A 23348-nucleotide genomic window follows, 5' to 3' on the forward strand; every position below is an offset into this window, starting at 1 on the left:
GGCCCCGCAGCTCTAGTAACCCACGAGACCGGTTGCTAGGGAACCATGCTAAGGAAGGACTCACCCACTACCAATATGGCAAACAATCCGGCTTCATGCCAGAAACCAAGCCCTTTCTTGGGAGCCATATTGGAGTCTGGCAAAGTTCAGGTTCAGGACCTAAGCCAAGAAAGTCAACCAGTACACGTAAACAGGAAACTGCAGGGAGAATGCCAATTAGAACCTAAGGGAAAGGGTGGCCTGCACTAGTTATTTCCCAAAGTCTCCCAAAGGTATGCGGCGTCCTCTGCCCTTAACCAAGATGGCCGCCAGGAGGCGCCAGCACACCGTGGAATATGGCGGTGCTTCCGGTCCCACCGCCCTCAGCGAAGATGGCGGCAGTGGAGAAGCGGCGGCAGGCCATAGCCCCGGCGGCTAGTTTCACAGACAGCAGCCGGCCGTCAGTGTCCCGGGCGGCGGCAACGGCCGAGAGCGAGGAGGACTTCCTGCGGCAGGTCGGCGTGACAAAGATGCTGCGTGCGGCCCTGTTGAAGGTGCTGGAGGCACGGCCCGAGGAGCCCATCTCCTTCCTGGCGCACTACTTCGAGAACATGGGCCTGAGTAGTCCTGCAAACGGCGGCGCCGGGGATCCCCCGGGCCAGCTCCTGCTGCAGCAGCAGCGCCTGGGCCGCGCGCTGTGGCACCTTCGCCTGGCTCACCACTCTCAGAGGTGCGGGACTGGGCCGGGACTGGGCGGGTAGGGGCCCCAACCGGACTTCAATTCCCAGCGTGCTCCGCGCGGTTCTTCGCCCCAGGTCCCGGCGCTTGAGTGCGTAGCATGCTGGGAACTGTTGTCCGCAGTTCCTCTCTGGCTCAGGACGGACCCAGACCGCGATGGGCTGGAGGTCCCGAGCGTAGCCAGGCGTGGCCTGCGTGCTTTGCGCCGGCGTCGTCTTTTGTGACTCCTTTTGTAGGTAATGAGTTCCCCCTTGCAGCCCACCGAACTTTTTTAAAATCTTGAGGGCCAGAGAGGACTTTGCCTAAGGTCGCAGAACAAGTCCTCTGAGCCAGGCTAGCTCATTAGGAACATAGCAGTTTTGTCCGTTGAGCCAGAAAATGAATATAGAGCTGGGCTGTGGAGACATAAAGCAACCTAGTCACCCAAGGCCCCTGTCCTAGAGGGAGGCTCCCAGAGTGCAGGTGGGGTGTCCAGGAAAAGTCCGCGTGACTCACCGAGAAAAGTGGTGCCTCAGATGCACCTGCCTGGAGGCTGTACAGGTGCAGTGTAGGACCCATAGCCTTCTCACAGCTGAAGCATGGTGGGGTGAAGGGGATGGCGCCTGCCCACTGCCCACGCGCCACCCCTTCCCCCCAGTTTTGAGCCCATGTAAGGTGGTTGAGGAATATGTGTTGAATGCATGGTCTGTGTCAGGTGGATTGGGGGGAAGCATCATCAACTGATGTCAGTGGGCTGGGTCTTGGCTAGGGGTGTACAGAAGCAGAGCCAGAGGCAAGCATTCATGTGGGGGTGATTTTTAAGGGGGTGCTCTCAGGAGACCCCAGGAAGGGGAGGAAGCCAACCAAGGGAGCGTTTCAGCCTGATTCCCAGGGTATTCCCAGCTGCTTCTGGGCAGACCTTCATAGAGAGTCACAGGTGCATGCCTCAAGAAGGAAAGCACGGAGACGTTGGGGAGGGAACTCAGCTGTGGGAATGGTGTGGAGGGCAGGCATCTGAGTAGAGCAGCCACATCACCACAGGAGGAAGGGGAATGTGGGCTGTCCAAGATGACAGCTAGATAGGGGAGCAGCAGGGTATCTGGATGTTGGGGCCACCCCTGAGATGGGGACCTGGGAAGAGGAGCAGGTTAGTGGACATACGTGGGCTCAGGCCATGCTGTGAAGCCTGAGCTGATGGATTTGCTAGGGCCAGGGTGGAAGGGCAGTGTTCAGGACAGTCCCAAGTGTCCATGAGCTGTCTACTGAGATGGAAGATCACTGGTTTGAGGGAAGTTCCCAGAGTCACTTGGGCACTTTTAAGTCAGGGAGCTGGGAGAACCTTGCAGCAGGAAAGTGGACAAGCAGGTCTGCAACTGAGATGTGCGACTGGGACAGGAGTTTGTCAACTGGAATGGGTTGTGAAGGCCTCAGAAGAGCTGAGAAGAGCCCTGGCCTCAGAGAACCCACAAAAAAGCATGTGAAGGCAGACCAGACGTGAAGGAGGGAACCAGAAGAGAGTGGCATCCCAGAACATCTTCCAAGGAGGAAAAGCGGTCAGTGGCAGGGCCACCATGTACAAGTTGTTCAGATCAAGCAGTGCACTACCACTTGCTCCGTAAACATCACAGATGAGGATATTTATATAAAGGCTTTTTGCAGAATTTTTCCTGATTCACACAAAGGCACCTTGTGCGCTAGCAGTAGCCCTGTGTCCAATGGCCCAGTAAATGAGGGCTGAGAAGTGTCTGTCAGATTTAGGGTCAACAGGAAAATGTATTAGTTCCCTGTGGCTGCTGTAACAAATTACCACGAACTTGGTGACTCAAAACAACAGAAATATATTCTCCTATAGTTCTGGAAGACAGAAGTCTGAAATCAAGGTGTTGCAGGGCTGAGCTCCCTCTGGAGGTTCTAGGGGAGGGTCTTTCCTGCCTCTCCTAACTCCTGGACATCCCTGGGCTTGTGGAAGCGTCACTTCAGCCTCTGCCTTGTCATCATACAGCCACCTTCTCTGTGTCTCTCTCCTCTCTTCTAAGAACATTTGGCGTTGGATTTCGAACCACCTCATTCTATCCTGAATTAATTACATATCAAAGATCCTATTTCCAAGTAAGGCCACACTCATAGGTTCCAGATGGATGTGCATTTTGTGCGGACACAAGTCACTTCAGTGTAGGGGTATTGGGGCTGTTGCTGTAGGCAGTTGGGAGCAGCAGGGGCACAGAGGAGAGCAGTGAGCAGGGGGCATGGCAGATGGTGGTTACAGATGTGTCTCCCCAGAGACAGAGTAAGTGGTAGACGCAGGAGGCCCTTAACCATGCCTGACAGGTCAGTAGTGGAAGCCTGGCTAGGCAAGTCCCAGGTGTGGGAGACTGGTGTTCCAAGGTTGGGCAGCTTCACCTGATGCTGCAAGGTTGACCATGCTATCATGGGGCTGTTCTTGAGCATGTTATCACAGAAGATTTAGGGAGAAGTCAGAATTGCTGGCCTGCAGGAGTGGTAATGGCTGCAGCTGCATCCCATTGCCTACCTGCTGGCCTCGAGACCCTGGGTGTCATCTGGACTTGTGAGGGCTGCATGGCCATGAAGGGACACAGCCAGAGTCAGACCTGGGCAGTGTGGCTCTAAGGCCTCCTTGTAAGCCACCATGTTGCTAATAGTAACAGCAAGAGTGCTGTCCCCACAGGTCCCTGTCACCTTGGAAGACATGCAAAAGGTACCAACAGGTCTAGGCCAAAGCTCCTCAGCTCACATCACCTCTGGAGGGCAGTCCTGGGCACTGTGGGGTGCTGAGCATTATCCCTGGCCCCCACACCCTCAATGACTGGAGGACCCTCAGTGTGACAACTACAAATGTCCCTAGATATTATTCATTGTGCCCTGGGGGCAGACTCACCCCCATTGAGAACCCCTGGTCCAAAGTGAAAAGTCTCTGTGTTTCTTTCTGGAGACATCCCATAAATATATTCTTTTTTGTTTATTTTAACAAATGCTCACATGTTTCACAAACTGCTGACAGGAATGGAGCCCTCAGTAAGTGCTCAGTCCCAATTTACAGACAGGGAAACTGAGGCCCAGAGTCCAATGGTGGAGCCAAGATGGAACCCAGGCCGCCAAGTCTAGAGTGGGCTGCCTTCTTGCTCCCCCCAATGACTGGGAACCACCTGGGGAGCCCCCTGGAGGGGCAGTTATAAGGCCTCAGCCTAGAGGTTGGTTGTTGCCTTCCTCTGGGCTTCTTGCCCAATCTTCGTCATAGCTCTGATCTCACTAGCTGGGCTGTAATTACCCCTTTTCGTGCCTTCCTGCCCCATGAGGCCAGGAGTCTAAGATAAACAGCTTCTGGACAGCCCAGCTGAATCGCAGCCCAGGATATAGCAAATGACAAGGACGCATGGGGCCCCTCCCACATGCTGGTACAATCTTGAGCACTTGGCATAAAACCTACCCTCTGTCCTCACAAGACTCCTGAGTCTCAGAGATTACAACCCTCGTTCTCCAGATGAGGAAAGTGAGAGGAAATGACTAGGACTTGAGTGCAGGTCTGAGCTGGGGCCAGTACCACAGGCATGCACATAGAAGGTGCTCATTGAACATCTGGGGAACCAACAAGCACCTAGATGACCTGGTAGGTCAACCAAGTTCCTGGGAGAGAGGCTTTGGGGCCCAGAGTTGGATGGATGATGGGCCACTTATGTACCAGTCCGGGTGAGCTGTGTCCCACCAAGTGAACAAATACCCCTAAAACCTTAGTGGCCGTAACACAACTAAAGTTTGTGTCTCACACCATGGGGCTGCTACACATCATGGCAGTGGGGAGTGGACTGTGGAAAATGGTGTGATGGCTCTGAAATTTTCCAACAAACGTGGCCCTTGCATTGCTCACATTCACATTTCAGTGGCCGAAGCAAGTCATAGGGCTCAGTCACGGGGTGGAGAGAGTTGGACAGCACAGTGGTGACCAGCCTTCGAGATGTACCTGGAGAACTCACCTCTTGGTATTCTCACCCGCAAGCACTTGTCTCCCATGTCCACAGGGCCAGCCTGTGTCAACACTAGTTGTCATGGACGTAACAGCGACTTCTTTTGAGAGCAGCACACTGGGGGAATAGCCACCATATGTGGGGGTGCTCAAGTCATCCCATGGGACACCCAGGGCCAGGCCCTGTCTGAACCAGCATGTGAGACACCTCCACCCTCGAGCCTTCAGAGGACCATGGCCACAGCCAACATCCTGATCTCAACCTTACAAGGAAATGGGCCAGAATCTTCCAACTAAGCCTCTCTCGAGTTCCTGCCATACAGAAACCTCGATATAATAACTGTTGTTGCCATTATAGGTCACTAAGTTGGGGGGTTAAGTTGTTATGCAGCAATGGGTAACTGATACAGGGACTCACGGCCATCAGTTACACCAGGCTCCCCAACCTCCTTCTTCTGGTGAAAGTTTATAAAAGCTCCTACAAAGGGGTTATTATGTGATAACAGTCATAATCATGGAAACTAATGTTTGTTAACATGAGGCTGCATCTGGCACCAACCTCTGCTTCCCTGGATGGTCTTACTCACTGCAAAGAACCCAATAAATGGGAAGACAGAGAAGCTGATAGCCAGATGGATGCAAACCGACCTCCAGACTACTGCCCTCTTGCCTCTGCCCCTGTTTCCTCTGTAACGGGGCTTTGACCCACATAGCTCACTAAGTCAAAACAATCTATAAGCCTCATGCTGTACAGTAGAGGTGACCAGAGTGTCCAAGTTTACTGGACACCTATGTGCTGACCAGCATTTACTGGGCACCCACTGTGCACTAACCCACAGAAAGGTGAGGTGACCTGCCCAGGTCACACATAAAATAAGAGTGAAGCTGCAGCCATGGCCTGGTGGCTCAGTTGATTGCAGTGTTGTCCCATACACCAAAAGGCTTCAGGTTCAGTTCCCAGTAAGGACACATACCTAGGTTGCAGGTTTGATCCCTGATCAGAACACATACAGGAGGCAACCAATGTTTTTCTCATTGATGTTTCTCTCCCTCCCTTTCTCTCTCTAAACATATCCTTGGAATCACTTCTGTCTTTTGGCTAAGATCAAGTGTAGTATCTGTTCTTATCAGTTTAAAACATCCTTGGGTGAGAATTTAAAAAACAAAAGTGGAACTGCAATGTGAACCATGGAGCTGAGCTCCCAAAAAGGATGAATATTAAGGCCTAGGTTCAGCCCCTTCCTCCCTGGGATCTTTAGCCCGACTGTCAGCCTGCCCCAAACCTCACTTCCCAGTTGGGACTGTGGAACTAGTAACAGGCCACCAGCCACACTAGCACTGGGCTGTGGCTGAGTGCTGGGCTGTTGATCTGATGAGGAGAATGAGACACCAGATAAACTAGCCACCCAGGCTCACTCTGCAGTCCACACATTACCAGTGCTCCCCTCCTTTGCTCGTGAAGCTCACAGCACAGCCAGAGCACATAGTAGGACCTCAGGTTCCTCATGGGGCAAGGAACCACATCCACCTCATGTCCCCCACCTTACAGCTGGGAGCAGAGTTGACAGACTTCTGTAAAGGTCACAAGTTATGCCAGCTTTGCAGGCCAGTCTCTGTTGTGGACTCTGCCACTGCAGCAAGAAAGCTGCCATAAGCAACGTGTCAGTGGATTGACAGAACTGTGTGCCAATAAAACTTTATTTACAAAAACAGGCAGTGGGGCTGGATTTGACCCATGGCTGTAGTTCGCTGACTCTTGGCCAGTGGAACTCCGGAGGAATGGAATGAGTTAACCCATTTTAAATAGGCAAGCCCTTGCCAGTGTGGCTCAGTGGTTAGAGCATCTTGCCACAGACTGAAGGGTCCCAGGTTTGATTCTGGACAAGAGCATGTACCTTGGTTGCAGGCTCGATCCCCGGCACTAGTTGGGGCACATGTGGGAGGCAACCAATCAATGTGTCTCTCTCACATCCTGTTACTCTCTGAAAAGCAATGGAAAAAATATCCTTGGGTGAGGATTGAAAATAAATAGGCACAGTATTTGGTCAAGAGTGACCACCCTATAGGTGCAAATGTCATTGTCAGGAGGGCAGTTGGAATGTCCCCAGGGGCAGATGCCCATCTGCTGATTTAGCAGACATTTATCAAGCACCTGCTGTGTGTCAGGCACTGGTGCTGCACAGTGACTGACAGATAAACCCTGATGTGGGCTCCTGGACATTCAGGTGGGAAAGACAAACTCATAAAAACAGTGAGTCTGATGGTAGTAACTGCTATGAAGACAATTAGAGGAAAGGGTTAGGGAGGGGAGGGCCCACCAGAAAGGCGATTCAGGGAACCATGAGAAGAGCTGAGGGAAGGGCATTCCAGGGGGAGGTCACAGCCTGAGCAAAGGCCCTGAGGCTGGACCAGGTCTGACATGTTGGAGGAAGAGCGAGGGGGACAGGAACCTGGGCTAGGATGGTGGGCATGGGGGCGGAGGGCTCTGCTGGACTGGCCCAACACCCCTGTCCGCCTACAGGACAGCCTTCAACAACAATGTTGGTGTTGCCTATGAGTGCCTGAGCGCCAGTGGGCGTAAGAAGAAGCCGGGGCTGGACGGGCGTACCTACAGTGAGCTGCTCAAGCGCATCTGCCGAGATGGGGAAGCGCCCGAGGAGGTAGTGGCACCCCTGCTGCGCAAGATCCAGTGCCGGGACCACGAGGCTGTACCACTGGATGTCTTCCGCACTGGCATGCTCACCTGCTTCGTGCTGCTGGAGTTTGTGGCACGGGCTGGTGCCCTCTACCAGCTGCTGGAGGACCCAACCCTGGCTGTTGCTGACCGACGCATGGGCCAGGCAGTGCTGGACACCCTGGAGGGGGCCCTGCAGGCCAGCAGCGGTGCCACTGCTCCCACCCACTACCTGGAGGCCGGCTCACGCCTGGGGCCTGACAGCCTGGCGCTGGCCATGGACCGTGCCCTGGTGGCTCGGCGGCCCAGCTCCCCCATGACCAGAGAGGAGTTCCTAGAGAAGGCTGCTGCCCTCTTCATTGCTAAGGTCAAGCCAGTGGGCTGAGCCCCTCCTCACACCTCACCTGCCTCCTCCACCCAGACAGCTGGGGATGCTTTGAGGCCTGGCTCACCTGCCCCTGGGCAGAACATGGGTCTGCAACCAGGATTGGAGTTTCTGCATGCAGGAGGAGGTGTGGGAAGCCCTCACCCAGCTTCAGATCTGGAATGATACTCCATCCCCTTCAGTGGGAGGCCAAAGGTCCCGGAAGTCGACACCCTCCCACACACCTGTAAAGGCCCCTCTCAGCAGTAATAAAAGTCTGTGCCTGAGGCAGAACTGATGTGTGTGTGTGCTCCCCACACTCCAGCCCTGTGCCACAGAAATGGTTCACCCAGCTGCATGCTGACCAACCCCAGCAGACCCACCACTACCCAGAGGCCAGATTTGCCACCTGGAAATGCCAGGGTGCTCCTGGACCCAGCTTTATGGGAGCAGAGAGCAATGGGGCATCCAGTGAGGTGCCCTAGACCCAGAAGGCCCTGCCCCAGGGCTATGGACCTGCATGGCCGATTGCTATGGAAAACAGAAACCTGGTCCCCAGCCCTACTCTCTACACATGCCCCACCCAAGGAGTTCCTCCCTGGGCCTCAGTTTCCCCAGCTGTCAGATGAAGAGGTCAACGGCAGATACTAATGACAGTGATGACGCTAACATGTTCAAGACCTGTGATGTCCTGTTTGACTCACCATGGCCCTATAAGGTAAGTCACTACCCTCATTTGACAGATGGGGAAACCCTCAGGGAAATCAGGTGCTGTGGCCAGAAAACAGGCAGGCAGAAACCCTAGACATCCACTACCTCAGGTTTCAGAGCTTGAGCAGGATTTCCTGAGGGACAAGGCCCCATGTGGGACCACCTGGGGCATGGGGCATAAACCAGTACCTGCTTTTACATTTGCGGCACTCCCTACCCCCAGTACTTCCTAGGGATGTGTGCTGTACATAGGGAGAGACTTTGGGAAACCTCTCTGGAAAAGTCTTGATTAATCTAATTACTATTTATTGACGTGCTGCCACATGCCAACACTATGACATTGGTTTTATAGAGAGACAATGAGGGTCAGAACACCTGGACCACTTAGCAAGGGTAACAGCCCATTTGACAGATGAGGGGGCCCGATCCAGGTCCCCACAGTGCAGGGCAGAGGGCCTGAGAGATGAAGCCTAGAGCTTTATGGTTGAGAAAGCCAAGGCCCAGCACTGGGCAGCCATTTGAGCTGCTGCTCTGCCAGGGCTCTGACTCCTCTGTCCCTCCCCATGGTTGACATTTTATTTTCCTTTTCCCAGACAGGTTTACCTATCAGCTGGGGCAAGGCAAGGGGACAAGTGTTGGGGCATCTCAGGGAGGGTGTCACCTGGGTCCAGCCTGAGGTGTTGCAGGTGTTGGCTGTCCAGGACACCTGCCAGAAAGGCCGCAGGCAAAGCAGCAGGAAGCCTGGGCCACAAGAACAGGTCACCTGTGGAGGTGGAGGGATGGAGACCAGGGCACCACACCTCACTCTCCTGACCAAGTGTCCTGGGCCCAAGGACACAGCCAGATCAGAGCTCAAGCAGGTCAGGGTGAAGCCCTGGCTCAGGGCTAGCTGGGGTCAGGACTTGGGTGGGGACAAAGTTCGGCCTGAGATTAGGGCCCAGCCAGGGTCAGGGATCATTCTCGGGATTCAGCCAGGATGGGTGCCAAATGAATGCTGAACAAGAAGTGAACTGATTGCTTCCCCAGTTTCTCTGCGGAGCAGCGTTTTGTCCATCTCTTCTGATTCTATTTGGTGGATCCAAATGGTGACAAAGCTCCGCTCAGGCCTCCCCTCCCCCACGTCCACACGGCTGTCGTGGGGCCTTCACATGTGCCTGGGGCTGGGCCCTATCCTCAGCCCCACAGATGGGAGGAAACAGGCTCGGCCAGCCGAAAACAGGGTGCGTGGGCTCCAGCGCAGGCTCTCACCTGCCCCCCACCTCACCATCCACTCGGCTACCTTTCTGATAGCCCCCAGCGACCCAGGAAAGGAATTCGCCACTCCCCCTCACCCTGGGGAAACAGGATCAGGACAGCAGGGTCACCACCTGGACTTGCCGACACGCAGGGACCCCGCCCTGGCCCGGCCCAGTTCTCAATTCCCCGCCCCTGCTCCCAATTCCCCGCTCCGGCCCCGCCCCGCGCCCGGGACGTCACAAAAAAAGACCCCAAACGGGCCACGGCGGGGCAGCCCAGTCCTGCCCGCCTCCCCGCGCACAGCCGTCCCGGGTGCTCGTCCGAGCGAGGGTCTGCAGCGGCCTCCCAGGAGGTCGCAAGCACCAAGGCACCTGGGCGTTCGGCCCCCTCCCTCCCGGCTGTCGCGCTCCGCGCGCGCCCGGCGGCCCGAGGGAGGGGGACTCCACTTCCCGGCGTGCCTCGCGGGTGAGCGCGCAGGTGTAGTCGGGTGCCGGGCCGCGACACGCAGGCGCGGTCCGGGCTCGGCGGCGGCGCACAGGCGCAGCGCGGGGCGGGGCGCGCGGGCCGGGCCGAGGGGAGCGCCGGGCAGGCGGCGGCGCCAGAGCGAGTGGAGCGCTCGGGGGTCCCGGGCAGTGGCGGAGGCGGCGGCGGAGGCGTAGAGGAGGAAGGCGGCGGCGGCCCCGGCGGCGCCTCCCCGGCCGGCGCGCGACCCGGCCCGTCCCGCGCCCCCGTGGCAGCCCCGAGGCCCAGCACGCCCTCGATCCCGGGCTCCTCTTCCTCCTCCTCCTCCGCCGCCGCCGCCGCCGCCGCCGCCATGGCCCGGCCGCTGGTACCCAGCTCACAGAAGGCTCTGTTGCTCGAGCTCAAGGGGCTGCAGGAGGAGCCGGTCGAGGGCTTCCGGGTGACCCTGGTGGATGAGGGCGACCTGTACAACTGGGAGGTGGCCATTTTCGGGCCCCCCAACACCTACTACGAGGGCGGCTACTTTAAGGTGAGCCCGCAGCCCAGTTCGGACGCCGCGACCCTTCTCCTTGCGAGGTGGTCCCCCTCTCCCTCTTCCCAGGCACTCGCTGTCACTCAGGGGGCCCCCTCAGTCATCTCTTCCTTCTCCGGCCCCAGGAGTCCCCGAGAACTTCCCAGTTCCCTCTAAGACGGATTCAGGTCCCCCAGAAAGGAGCCCAGGACGCTCTCTGTTTTGTTTGGATGCGGGTTCTTGTTTACCGCACTTCTGGCAGGGCTCAGCCCCTGATGCCCCCTTCCTCCGCCCCGCCCTGGCAGACCCAGCCTTCAGCTGCCTTTCCAGCCCCCTGCCCGGAGGAGACAAAGGCCTCCCCAGAACCAGCAAGCACTATTGTTGGGGAGCACTGGCATGGGGGAGGGAGGGAGGCAGGCCGGCCAGCGGTGTGGGGGTAGGGGTCTGGCTCCGCCACTTGCTCAGATTCTAACAAAGGCCTGGATGGGGCCTTGGCAGCCAGGACCTTCTTGGAAAGCAGCCACCCTTGCCGATAGCAGCGGGCCAAGCCCTCTCAGCTTTATCCAGAGCTTTACATAACCTGTTCTCCCCGGAAGATTGAAGCGGAGCTGTTTCTCTCATCCTTTACCCCGTCCCTGGGAGCCACACTGCAGAGGCGGGCCCCACAGACCCCCAGTCCTCTGGCTTCTACCAGCTTCCCAGACTCTAGCCTTAGAAGCTCTGCCTCCTCTCTCACCTCAACTGGCCTTTCTCAGGTTCCCTAAGCAGATGGCCAGAATCTCACACTCTGGGCCATTTCTTCTGTGATTTAATTCCAAGGACTTCCCTTTTGTTATTGGGATCAGGAAAGGGAAGTTAGTGCTTTTCCTGGGACTGGTGTGACAAAGGACTCAGTCCAAAACGCATTCAGCCTTCTCACCTCATGTTCTTAGCCCAAGCGTGGCTTTGGAAGGACCCCTTTCACGTCACAGGACTTGACTTTTTGAGCAAGAGGGTCTCCCTGTGGGAGAGGTGAGAAATGAGCCTTAAGCATAGGAACACACCCCATGACAGCCTGCCAAGAACCTGGCTGAGAAGCCTGGTTGGGGAGCAGAAACCATAGCTAGGCCAGATTGGGAGGGGCCATACTGCTGCCCAGACAGATGTCTCTGTTTGCACTCTTGACTAATGTTTTGGCTTTACCTGCTCAGTTGTTTATGAAGGAGCAGCCTGGCCTGCTGAGGTGGGATGGGGAGAGGAGTGGGAACAGTCCTGGGCTGAGTTCTGAATTTGGAGTCAGACCTCACCATGGGAATGGATTTGGGGCTGATTACTCAAAGGGTTAACGAGCCCCCCTCCCCAGCCTCTTTTGTCTGTTTTGGGAGTAGCAGTCTGTGAGAATAAGGGCTCCTTCAGAACCAGGACCCCACTCTTAGGCAAAGCCGGGGCAAGACTCTAAGCAAGAGTGCAGGTTTGGTAGGAAAGGATGTAGGTGTCTAGCTGTTGTCTCCTAAGTGGTTGCAAGGGATTGTGCATAGAGCCTCCCAGGCTGTTGTGGGGATAATCCCATTTGCTTAGAAAAGAACAGATTGTGGAGGGCGCCTGCAAGATTTTGATCACATCTGCCATAGGGTCTTTTTCCTCAAGGAAACCAGCATGGGGCCCAGGGCCATTCTGTCACCCACCCAACCCTCCCATTCAGGTCCCCTTGTGGTCAGGGAGTGAGGGGAAAAACCCTCTTCCACAGGAGATGTGGAAATGCAGGGGTGGCAAGTGCCCATGGGCCACTATCACTTCCCAGCCACTTCCTGCAGCACCTTCCTCAAGGCCCAACCCAGCTGCCCTCAATTTTCCATCATGAGCCATGGCAGCACTCAGCCCAAGACAGGTCACTGGGCAGTGCAGTGTGCTGAAGGGATGCCAGAGAAACGAAGTTCTAGAGCCCCCTGCACATTTCACTTGCTGTGTGCCCTCGGGCAAGGTGCTTTCATTCTCAGAGCTTTGGTTTGCTCAAAGGTAAATAAGAGACGTGATGGGACCTGGTGGGTGCTTGGTGCAGGGGAGGCCTCAGTTATTCTCTGGGCTGTCACTTAGAAGCCCGACACTGGGCTTGGGGACCACAGGGCAGGTGTTAAAACCCAGGTTCCAGACTTGTTCTGCCACCATGGTCAGTGGCCTCATCATTCACCAGAGAACAGAGGGATTTAACCCAAATGCCCTGAGTGACCCCTACCCAGCAGAGGTGGCGTGTTCCTCTGTGGCCCCTAGTCTGCTTCTCACCCCTGAGAGCCTGAGGCACTGCCAGGATCCTGGGCCAGATATCCCAAAGCCTGGGACTTGGGGCTTAAGCAAGCAAATGAAGCTTCCTCACCTACTGAAACTGTAGCTCTGTCACTCAGGTGGCCCTTCCCGTCTATCACATGACCTTCCTTTTCTGCCTTCCTGTTTTCCCAAGATGGACACCTGCGGGCAGAGAGTGTGTCCACCCAGCACTGACTCATCTCCTCCCACAGGGCCCAGGCTACAGAGGTGTCGGGAAGAACTGCCAAGTGAACACACATCTATTTTAATCCTCCCCACAACCTGGGAACTGAGGCAGGGAGTGCAACACCGTGCTTGAGGCTCACAGCTCCCAGGGCCAAGGCCCCAGGCCCATGCTGGTCTGTGGAGCTGTTTGCTGGTGTGAGCCCACCCTGGTGCCCAGCCTCCTGACCCTCCTACAGGCCTGGGCTACAGATGGGCTTGGAGCTGCTCCCGGGTCAGGTGCCCATTCTCCCCAGTAGCAGGGTGGGGACCAGGATCAGCTCAGGTGACCCCCAAAAAGCCCAAGGCAACCTATTGTGCACCTGACCCCAGGTCTGTTAGGGGTGTGGACAGCATTCAGGATTCCTCGTGCACTCATGCACACATGTGTGCCTGTCCCAGCTGGGCAGCTCTCCTGTAGTGGGGGTGTCCATCCCAGGCTGATGTCCTTGTTTGTGTGTTTATGGACGGAGTCCTCGAGAGATATCCTGTCCTGTCCAGCCTGAACCCATATATGGCACTGAGGGGACAACAGGGCCAGCCCTGGTTGAGTCTTCCTGCTCTCTGCCCACCCCCCAGGCACGCCTCAAGTTCCCCATCGACTACCCTTACTCCCCACCAGCCTTTCGGTTCCTGACCAAGATGTGGCACCCCAACATCTATGAGGTGAGCCTGCCCCTCCCACCTACCCTTCCCAGCCTCTCTGTAATGGGGGCGGGCAGGGGAGGGGCACTGTGCGGCCTGATGAGCTGGTGTGGGCACTGACCCCTCCCTCCTGTCCCTGCTCAGACAGGGGACGTGTGCATCTCCATTCTCCACCCCCCAGTTGACGACCCCCAGAGTGGTGAGCTGCCCTCGGAGCGGTGGAACCCCACCCAGAATGTCAGGTGAGGCTGGTCAGCAGGTGGATATGCCTGCCACCAGCATTTCTGACCTCTTTGATACAGACATGGAGAGACACACCTGTGTCATCCTTGAGGCCACAGCTCCTTGCAGTGCTGTGGCATCTCTTGAAACTTCTTCCACCAATGTGCTGGGGCCCTAGGGGTCCTGGGCCATCTCTGCTGGACTCTCCCCTCATTTCCTGATACCTACTACCCCATCAAATGGGAATTCTGTGTCCATATCTTTCTGCCCACCTGGTCACTCCTCTGCCTTACCCTGAGGTCTCCCCTCCTTTTTCAATCCCCACTAAGCCTAGCCACCTCTGTTCTCAGGGGTGAACTCACCCTGAGTGGGCCAGCCCCCCTGTGGCCAAGTCCCTGGGCCTGACACTCTTTCTTCTTGCCTGTGTATCCTTAGTCCAGCCCAGTGCCTAGTAAGAGATGGTAGCTCAGAGGGACCCACTTGCCAGGCAGTGCCCTAGGGCATGGGAGAGGCATGTTTCAGGTAGAAAGAGGTGGTCCTGGGCTTGGCTGCCCATACTTGTCCAGGGAGCTGGGCATACGGCAAAGGGCAGGAGGAGGTCAGCAATGAGGGAAGGCCCAGTGAGAAGTCCAGAGAAACATTGTTTTTGGGATGGGGGGTACCAGGTGGTCTCTGGGTGCGTGCTGGCTTCAGGGTGTGTCCAAAAGCTCCCCCAGTGACTTATGCCTGAGAGGCTGCAAAGCTGGAACTTTGTGCGTTCTTCAATAAATGCTAGCTGCCAGGGGGCTGTGCTTGGCCTGTGGCTCCTGCTACAGTGTCGGACCCGGCTTCCAGGGTGTGTAGTGCAGCCAGTGAACACCCCCCCCCCCCATGCCCTACACCTGCTCACTTTGTGCTCCCTCCCCAGAACCATCCTCCTGAGCGTCATCTCCCTCCTCAACGAACCCAACACCTTCTCCCCGGCCAATGTGGATGCCTCTGTGATGTACAGGAAGTGGAAAGAGAGCAAAGGCAAGGACCGGGAGTACACAGACATCATCCGGTAAGGAAAGGCTCCCAGATTAACCTGGCTTCTCACATCTGTTCACAGGGCAGGAGTCACTAATGGGGAAACCTAGGCCACTGGGCAGTGGGAAAGATCTAACCAGATAGAAGCCCAACCCATTGGTTCTTTCCTCCTGGCCTCTTTATTTTATTTTTAAGAAAATTGGGTGTTGCCCTAGCCAGTTTGGCTCAATGGTTAGAACTGTGGCCTGTCCACTGAAGAGTCCCAGGTTCCATTCCAGCCAAGGGCACATACCTGGGTTGCAGGCTTGATCCCCAGCCCTGGCTGGCTCGAGAGCGGGAGGCAACTAATCCATGTGTCTCACATCGATGTTTTCCTCTCTCCCTCTCTCTCCCCCCTCCCCCTTCTCTCCCCCTTCCACTCTCTCTGAAAAGGCAGTGGAAAAAATATTCTCTGGTGAGGATTAAAAAAAAAAAAGAAAATTGGGTGTTTTTCTTTGTTTTTTGCAATGTGAAATATCTGTCATACAAGTCCATGTATTTAAGGTAGTAAATGTACATGCTGTGTGCATGTGCGTGTTTGGATGTGGGTGTATCACACACAGTCATAATAGTACAGCAAAGAAATAGACACCCAGGTGTCTAGCAGTGAGCTCCAAAGGTCCTCCTGGCCTTCCCCTTGCCCCTTGCCCCCCTCCTTCCCGGGCAGCACCTTTGAGAACGGGGGTACATTTGTTCCATGTAAGTGTGTCCAGCAAATGGGGTGTGGTTTGCCTGTCCGCTTTTAGGTGCTCCATGACCCACGTCCGGGTGTGCATGTGTCCTTCTACTGCTTGTTTCTGTCCATCAGCAGTTTTTCATGTGGTCATTTTTCATGTTACTGATACACTGCTTTGTGTAATGTTTTCTTTTTCCCACTTAATAATTTGCTGCTGTGAACGTCACTTAAGTTTGTAATTTTGAAACTTGGACTCATTATCTAAAGACAGAAATACCATTATGGTATCAGCATATTTAGAAGCAGGTGAACATTCTACAGACTTTATGTAGCGGATTCTCAGCAGTGCAGGTGCCAAATCGGGGACAGGACCTTGTTTAGGGCCCTGGGTGTGCAAGCCATCAGCTTTCTGTTGGACTATATAACCCGTTCTTTCCGCCTTGTTCTGTTTGTTGAATTCTGTGAGCTCGTGTGTCCATTTTTTATTGTCACTTTTTATCATGGAGTTTACTGACTTGTTTCATGACAAACAGCCCTTTATTAGGTTTCTTTCCCCAAATACCTTTTCAGTTTGTTGTTTACCTTTTAGGTAGAAAGGTAAATAAGAAGTTAGACTCACCCCTGCCTTACAGCCCAGTTGTTCCAGGCTTAAGTATTTATCCAAGAGAAACAGGGACATTCTGCACCAGCATCCATGCAAGTGTTCAAAATAGCATCAGCTCACCAAAAACGAACAACAGCCCAAATGCACACCTTCAGATAAAGAGTGGGCAAGCTGGTGAAGAGTGGCCTCTTCACCAGCCATGTGGATGCGTCTGCAGGCATTAAGCTTTGTGAAGGAAGCCAGGCGAACGCAGGAGCTGATGGCACACTCCTCGACAGGAATCCTAGAACGTACACCCATGGCTATCTGAGATGTGGGGTTTAAGAGGCATAGGGGCCTCTGGGGGTGATGAGTACACTTGTGAGCTTGTGGGGTGCTTTCACAAGGCACATGTGGGTCAGAGCTCACAGCTGACACTTTACACAGGTGCAGTTTGTGTTAATAAAGCTACGGAAACAAATGGAATAACCAGAAGGCAAAAACATTTATATATAAATAGAAACAAAAACTCCCATTTTCCAAATAACTAATGGTTAATGTTCGGGTGTATCCTTCCAGACATTTATCCAAAAAATGGGACCACGCTGTATAGGCCACTTTGTAACTGGCTTTTTAGTCAGGTTTGTTGAGGTGTCACATATAGTAAAGCTCATCCTTTTTGGGCTCAGTTTGATGAGTTTTGACTGTTAACATAACTACTTCTTTGGTAAGGTGCAGATCCAGCTCCACTATCTGAAACTTCCCTCCTACTCCTCCACCATCTCTTCCCTCCCCACTCCACCCCAGCAGCCACTGCTCTGACCTAGAAAGTAGGAAATAGCCTTTTGTAGCTTCCCAGTGCCTGACCTTTGAGTCTGTCCATGTGCTTACGTGTTGTAACCAGCTTTACCCCTCCCTAATAAACCAGCTGTTCTCTTTCTCTAAACAGCCCTCGGTTCTCCATTTCATCTCATCCTGCAGTTTGACTATTCCCTTCTGTTACACACGTGCGTGTGTGAGCAGATGTATGTGTGCACATAGGGACAGATGCAGCGTTTTGTTTAAGGCATTGGTGGCCTTGCAGTGTCAGTTCTTCTACCTATTCTATGGTACCCCTCTCTATTTTCTTCTTTTTTCCCTTCTTTTTTTAAAATATGTCTTTATTGATTCAGAGAGAGGAAGGGAGAGAGAGATAGAAACATCAATGATGAGAGAGTCCTCATTGATCAGCTGCCTCCTGCACGCCCCCGATGGAGATCAAGCCCGCAACCTGGGCATGTGCCCTGACTGGGAATCAAATCGTGATCTTCTGGATCCTAGCTGGATGCTCAACAGCTGAGCCATGCCCAGCTGGGCTGTTTTCTTTTCCCTGACTAAATTCTGCTGGCTTCTTTACATAGTCTGTCCTGTTTTTGCTGGTCATTCTCTGGTGCTTTATGTAAGAATTTTCTAAACAACTTTGACACAGCCCACAGGGGACCCATGAGCAATAGGGTGCACCCTTCTCTGCATCCCCCTATCCTGGGAAAGCTGTCCTTGATGCTGGGTAGTCTTAGTTTCCAGTTTGTGAAGCTGATGAAGAGCTGTGATGGATGTAGCAACACTAGTCTCCCACCAGCCATCCTGAGAGGTGCTCAGCAAACACCTGCTCTACCGGCCTCATTTGATACTTGTGCACAACCCTCAGGGTCTCAGGGTGAGTGCTGGGTGGCACCTTCAGAGTATCCTGCCCATGTGGCCCGCTCCTATGCCAGTTCTCCCCCGCCACCTCCCACATGGTGCCAAAATAAAATCCAGACTATTTTTATCTCTCTAGACTCCCTGTGGGCCAGCTCACATGTGCCCACGTGGGTAGCTGTAATGGCTGCTTTCTGCCTGTTCACCCCCTTCTGTGTTCCCACACATTCTGTCAGGGTGACAAGGCAGAGCCCCTGGTGGACTCAGAGGTTTCAGCATCTGTGGGTTGGTCCTGTGGGGTTGCAGTTTCAGACACACTTGGTACTGGAGCTAGGGTGTCGGACAGCCAGGTGTATGCCCCATGGGATGCTACCACCCTCTGTCACCTCACTTGTCCTCCCTTTCACTGTAAACAGGAACATTTCCCTAACCTTGCCTGCTGCCTTGTGAGCAGTGCAGTGCTGAGTCCAAACTTTCCTGGGTGAGCCCATGGCATCCTTTCCCTCTCTCCAGGGTGCTGTCCCTGCTGTCCACTTTTCCTCCCCTCTGCCTGCCTCCTGCTCCTCAGCTGGCTGAAGTCCTTCAATCCTTTGGCCCTGGAGAACTAAGCCCCCTTGATATTTTGTCAGCTGGGTTAAGTGAACAGTTCGGTGGCAGCATTTTGACCTAGTGTAGTGATCTTCCAGGATCCTTGGTCCCTGCTGCAGAGTCCCCTGGGGCTTAGCCTCGGTCAGGCCCCTCCCTGGGGCTTAGTGCACGAGTCACCCTCCATAACGCTGCCTGATCACCTTCCCTCCAAAGGCGTCTGGTTATGGATCCTGAAAAGGCCATAACTCACCTGACTGCCTGCCTCTCTCTCCCCCAGGAAGCAGGTCTTGGGGACCAAGGTAGATGCTGAGCGGGATGGGGTAAAGGTGCCCACCACGTTGGCTGAGTACTGCGTGAAGACCAAGGCCCCGGCGCCCGACGAGGGCTCAGACCTCTTCTACGACGACTATTACGAGGATGTTGAAGCTGAGGCTGAAGCCGACAGCTGCTTTGGGGATGATGAGGATGACTCTGGCAATGAGGAGTCCTGACACCATGTCCCCCGCCGAATAAACTTACAGATTTTACCTCACCAGGCCCAGACTGTGTGGGCTCTAGGGCACCTCCTGTCGCCGAGACTACCTCAGGGAGGTGGCTCCGCTCTTGCGTTGTCTCCTTGGTCTCGCTTTCCTTTCCCCATATTTGTTCTGGGTTTTCCTGTGCTTCAGAGAGGAGGGGCCAGGCCATCACATCACGTCTCTGGGGCCCCATTAGTGTTGGGCACCCGGCAGGCGAGCCTGAAGCCAAAGGTGGCCTGAGGGACCCGGACTCCAGCCTGTTCAACTGCCCCACTGGCTGGAGCCAGAGACTTGGGGTTCCAGCTCATGAGTGGACGGATTAACTTGTGGTCACCTCTTCTCTCTGTTTTGTTTGGAATCTAAATAAAACAACTTTACAAGAAGCCCAGAGAACCAACCTCTCCTTGGCCTCCCCAAGGACCATGGGGGTACAGTGTCGAGGCCTGGTGCCTGCAACACCTAAGTGCATGGGGCCCAGGGGCAGGCCCAGGAGCTGGGGGTGTATTCTTGACAATGTGGGCCCAAGGTCCTGAGCCCTAGGCTGAAAACGACCTGCAACTTTCAGCCCTCAGGTTCCACCCTGCTGCCTGCAGATGCTACACACAGTTTCACCCAGGCCTCTGACTTTATTTTTGTGTAACTAAAAAGCCTGGAGCAAGCTGGATTCAGGGTTGGATAGTGACATTAGAACAAAGGCCTGAGTGAACCCTGGCCTGACTGATTACTGTGGCCTGAGCCTGTATGGCCACGTGTAGGTGGTGGACAGGTGCACCCTAGGGCCCAGGCAAACGTAGAGCCTGCACACCTGCTCTGCTTCCTGCTCCACAAATGCACCGCAGCACTGGTGCCACAAATACAGCTTTCACAGTTGGCCCTCACAATTTTGTTTGTTAACATGAATGATTTTCCTACATTAAAATGTGGAAAGTTTCACCTAGTTGTCTTAATTTCTCGCTTTTTTTAAACCCAACTGGTGGGTAGCACAAGGCCAGTGAGGGTCTACTGCTGAGTACTCTTGAGAACTCGCCAGAGTTCTCAACTGTATTTGAGCAGAGGTTCTCCCCACCCCGTGGCAACCACACTCATCACCCTCCCTGGGCCTTGTTCCAGGAGCCTGAGCTCTGTTGTGCGTTACAGGTGAGGCAGCCCTCAGAGCACCACAGGTGTCCTTGGGCCCCCACATGTGCACCCCAGGAGTGTGACCCTCTCCAAGCACCCTGTAGGCACGAAGGCCTGACCAACAGCCTGTGTTTTTAGCTTGCAGACGCCTCCTGCTGCTGAGGCCTGGGGATATACAGCTTCCCCTCACTTCCTCTTTAAGTTAGAGGCATTTCCTGAGGGGGAAGCTGAGTCGCTACTTTGAAGGTAGTGAGGGGGGCAGGTGTCACCCACAGTGTGAGCTACTCTACAAGGCTGTATTTCCTGTTTCCTGAGAGCCTAGCAAGTGGCTGGCAGCCTCCAGAATGGCAGTGAAAGGGAAGGGCCTCCTGGGGCCCAGGAGCTGCTGGCCTGCATTAGACGGGCCTGGTATAAGCAAACCAAGACCCTCGGCCAGACTGGCTACACCCACCTCTTTACCTGTGTCTGGCTGTTTATGAGCTGCAGCTTCAGTACTGAATATTGGCCCCAAAAGTAAAAAATACTTAGTCTGGCCGTTTACAGAAAACTTTCCCAACCTCTAGAGTCACACTAGCACCCACTTACACCCTCCTTGGGCTTGTTAGTTCAGCCTCTGCTCTCCCTGAACCTCTACCTTATCCCCACACTACCCCTGCTACAGAACAAACCATATGAGCTTAGTGACATAGAGCCACTACCACTTTACACTCAGCTTCTATGGGTCAGGAATCAAGTGGCTTGTCCCCTCTTCACCATGTCTAGGTGACTTGAACTATGGGGCCTGGGGTCATCTGAAGGCACCTTAACTCACATTGGGTTAAGATGTGGGTTAAGGCTGGGGTAACTTCTGGGCCAGACTCGGAGGGACTGAGTGCCCACATGTGGCCCCACATCCATCACCAGTGCTTCCTCTTAGCATGGTGGCACAGGCTCCAAGATGACAGTTCCAAGAGCAAGGTCATTTCTGAGCAGCCTTGAAGGTCACACCATGCCACTTCTGCTGCGCACAGTTGGTCGAAATAGGCATGAGCCCACCCAGATTCAAGGAAAGTGGACACAGACTCCACCTCCTAATGGGAGCATGTCTGAGAATCGGTGGCCATGTTCTAAAACCACCACAATCTGCCCTGGCCAATGTGGATCAGTTGGTTGGAGCATCATCCCATACACCAAAAGGTCGCAGTTTCGATTCCCAGTCAGGGCACATACCCAGGTTTCAGTTTCCATCCCCAGTTGGGGCACAGGCAGGAAGCAACTGATCCATGTTTTTTACATCAATGTTTTTCTATGTCTCTCTCTCCCCCCCTCTTAAATCATTCCTCAGGTGAGGATTTTTTTAAATAAAATAAAAACCCCTTTCCTCCTCAGACTCTACTCCACGTGATTGCAAAAAGAGCTTTTGCACACAAAAGCTCTGACTATAATATCTGAGGCCTCTGGGTTTGAATCATCTTTACTGACCAAGCCAAGAAAAAGTGACTTTGACATTCAGAACTTCAGTGTGCCAAGTTGCATAATGGAGTTACTAGAGTTATCCAGTTAAATTTAAATTTCAAATAAACAACAAAGTGCTACAAGGGTATCACATGCAATATTTGGGACATATTTATACAAAAAAGTTATTCATTGTCTATCTGAAATGCAAATTTAACCAGGCATACATTACTTTTAGTTGATAAATCTGACCATCCTGACACTAATGGAACCTACTTCCTGGGATTCTTAGGATTTAACAAGATAGGACCTGTGAACACTATAAATATTATTTTTTCTTAAACTTGTTGACTCCAGGAAGAATATACCTACCAAGAAGGACTTCTTGTGGTTAATCAGGCCCAAAATCATAACCAGACTCTAACCACCATTGTTTGCAGACGTCCCTCGTGGACACTGTATATCAGGGAAAAGCCACAAACTGGGCTGCCAGCCTCCTGCACTGTGCTGCTGCCACTGTCTGAGCTGAGCCTTTTAAGAGAACGCTTAGGATCAAAATTTGACTCATGGGCTGAAGACCTGCCTTCCGATCAGAGCTGTGCAGCTTGAACCTCATTGGCATCTTTAGTAACCAATCAGAGTGGCTGCATTCCGACTAATCAGGACAGTGCCTTTTGGACCAATCAAGCTGTGAGGATTTGGAGTCCTCATTTGCATAAAAATGGCCAATCAGCCTTGGCCAGTGTGGCTCAGTGATTAGACCATCAGCCACTGCAGGGAAGGTTCTCAGTACCATTCCCCATCAAGGCCAAGAATCTGAGTTGCAGCTTGGATCCCCCACCCCAGTCATGATGTGTACAGGAGGCAACCAATCAATGTGTCTCTCTCACATCAATCACATCAATGTTTCTCTCTCCCTCTCTCTCTCTCCCTCCCTCTCTCTCCCTCCCTCTCTCTCTCTCTCTCCCTCTCTCCCTCTCTCTTTCTCTCTCCCTCCCTCCCTCCCTCCCTCAATCCACTCTCTAAAAATCAGTGGAAAAAATATCCTAAGGTAAGGATTAACAACAAAAAAGGGACCAATCCGAAACCAAGGGGGAGAACTTCTCTATTCACTGCAGCTGTTTTGGTGGAGCACACTTTCAGTTACTGATGGAGACTATTTCCCACACTGGGGCTGAGCAGAGCTGTCTTGCTGGGGCTGAGCTGCTACACCAGAGCTGTAACACTGGGCCACCTCACCCAGGCTGGACTGGCTGAGCTGTTTCATGGCTGTACTATATCATAATTGACTTGTCTCACAGCCAAGCCTTCCTACTGCCATGCCATATCACAATTTAACTGTTTGCTCTGAATAAAGTCTCCCTTCACCACACCCCAAATTGGGGACTCCTGCTGGTGTTGAACTGGGGACAACCTTCGGTTGATTAACTCATCCCTAGCCTCATGCACTCTAGTAAGTAAAAACAGAATGTCAAATGAGAGAATGGATGGTGACTTGCTTCCAGAGGCCCAGCACATAGATGAGTTCATCTGCCTTTTGGGGTCAAGTTTTTCAGCCACCTCTCTTATATTTGTCATGATCTTTTCAGTGGCAAAGGACAAAATGCCCAACTCAAAATGATTCAAGCAAAAAGGAAATTCATTGGTTTCTGTGCCTGACAAGGCTGGGGGATTTCAGGCATAGCAGGATCCAGACATTGGTTC

General features: G+C 53.8%; 2 protein-coding genes and 1 pseudogene across 2 annotated transcripts; all 3 read left to right on the plus strand.

The window, feature by feature from the left end:
• The first annotated feature begins 335 nt into the window (after positions 1-335).
• On the plus strand, positions 336-8082 carry TPGS1 (tubulin polyglutamylase complex subunit 1). Its single transcript, XM_016214884.2, has 2 exons — positions 336-709; positions 7197-8082. The coding sequence occupies exons 1-2, from the start codon at positions 336-338 to the stop codon at positions 7732-7734; spliced, it is 912 nt and encodes a 303-aa protein (XP_016070370.1). The 3' UTR covers positions 7735-8082.
• Positions 5757-5855, plus strand: LOC148093311 (U2 spliceosomal RNA; annotated as a pseudogene).
• A 2310-nt stretch (positions 8083-10392) lies between the features above and the next one.
• Positions 10393-20024, plus strand: CDC34 (cell division cycle 34, ubiquitin conjugating enzyme). Its single transcript, XM_016214878.2, has 5 exons — positions 10393-10651; positions 13715-13801; positions 13925-14022; positions 14910-15044; positions 18851-20024. The coding sequence occupies exons 1-5, from the start codon at positions 10475-10477 to the stop codon at positions 19062-19064; spliced, it is 711 nt and encodes a 236-aa protein (XP_016070364.1). The 5' UTR covers positions 10393-10474; the 3' UTR covers positions 19065-20024.
• Positions 20025-23348: the final 3324 nt, after the last annotated feature.

This window comes from Miniopterus natalensis, chromosome 4 (genome assembly GCF_054644295.1).
Source record: "Miniopterus natalensis isolate mMinNat1 chromosome 4, mMinNat1.hap1, whole genome shotgun sequence".
Classification (NCBI taxonomy): Eukaryota; Metazoa; Chordata; class Mammalia; order Chiroptera; family Miniopteridae; genus Miniopterus; species Miniopterus natalensis.

Bases quoted from the DNA above. Each gene is read 5' to 3' on its own strand.
- TPGS1 (XM_016214884.2), top strand. From the start codon at position 336: ATGGCGGTGCTTCCGGTCCCACCGCCCTCAGCGAAGATGGCGGCAGTG. The intron at 710-7,196 runs GTGCGGGACTGG...GTCCGCCTACAG, and splicing joins CTGGCTCACCACTCTCAGAG to GACAGCCTTCAACAACAATG.
- CDC34 (XM_016214878.2), top strand. From the start codon at position 10,475: ATGGCCCGGCCGCTGGTACCCAGCTCACAGAAGGCTCTGTTGCTCGAG. The intron at 10,652-13,714 runs GTGAGCCCGCAG...CCCACCCCCCAG, and splicing joins ACGAGGGCGGCTACTTTAAG to GCACGCCTCAAGTTCCCCAT. The intron at 13,802-13,924 runs GTGAGCCTGCCC...GTCCCTGCTCAG, and splicing joins GGCACCCCAACATCTATGAG to ACAGGGGACGTGTGCATCTC.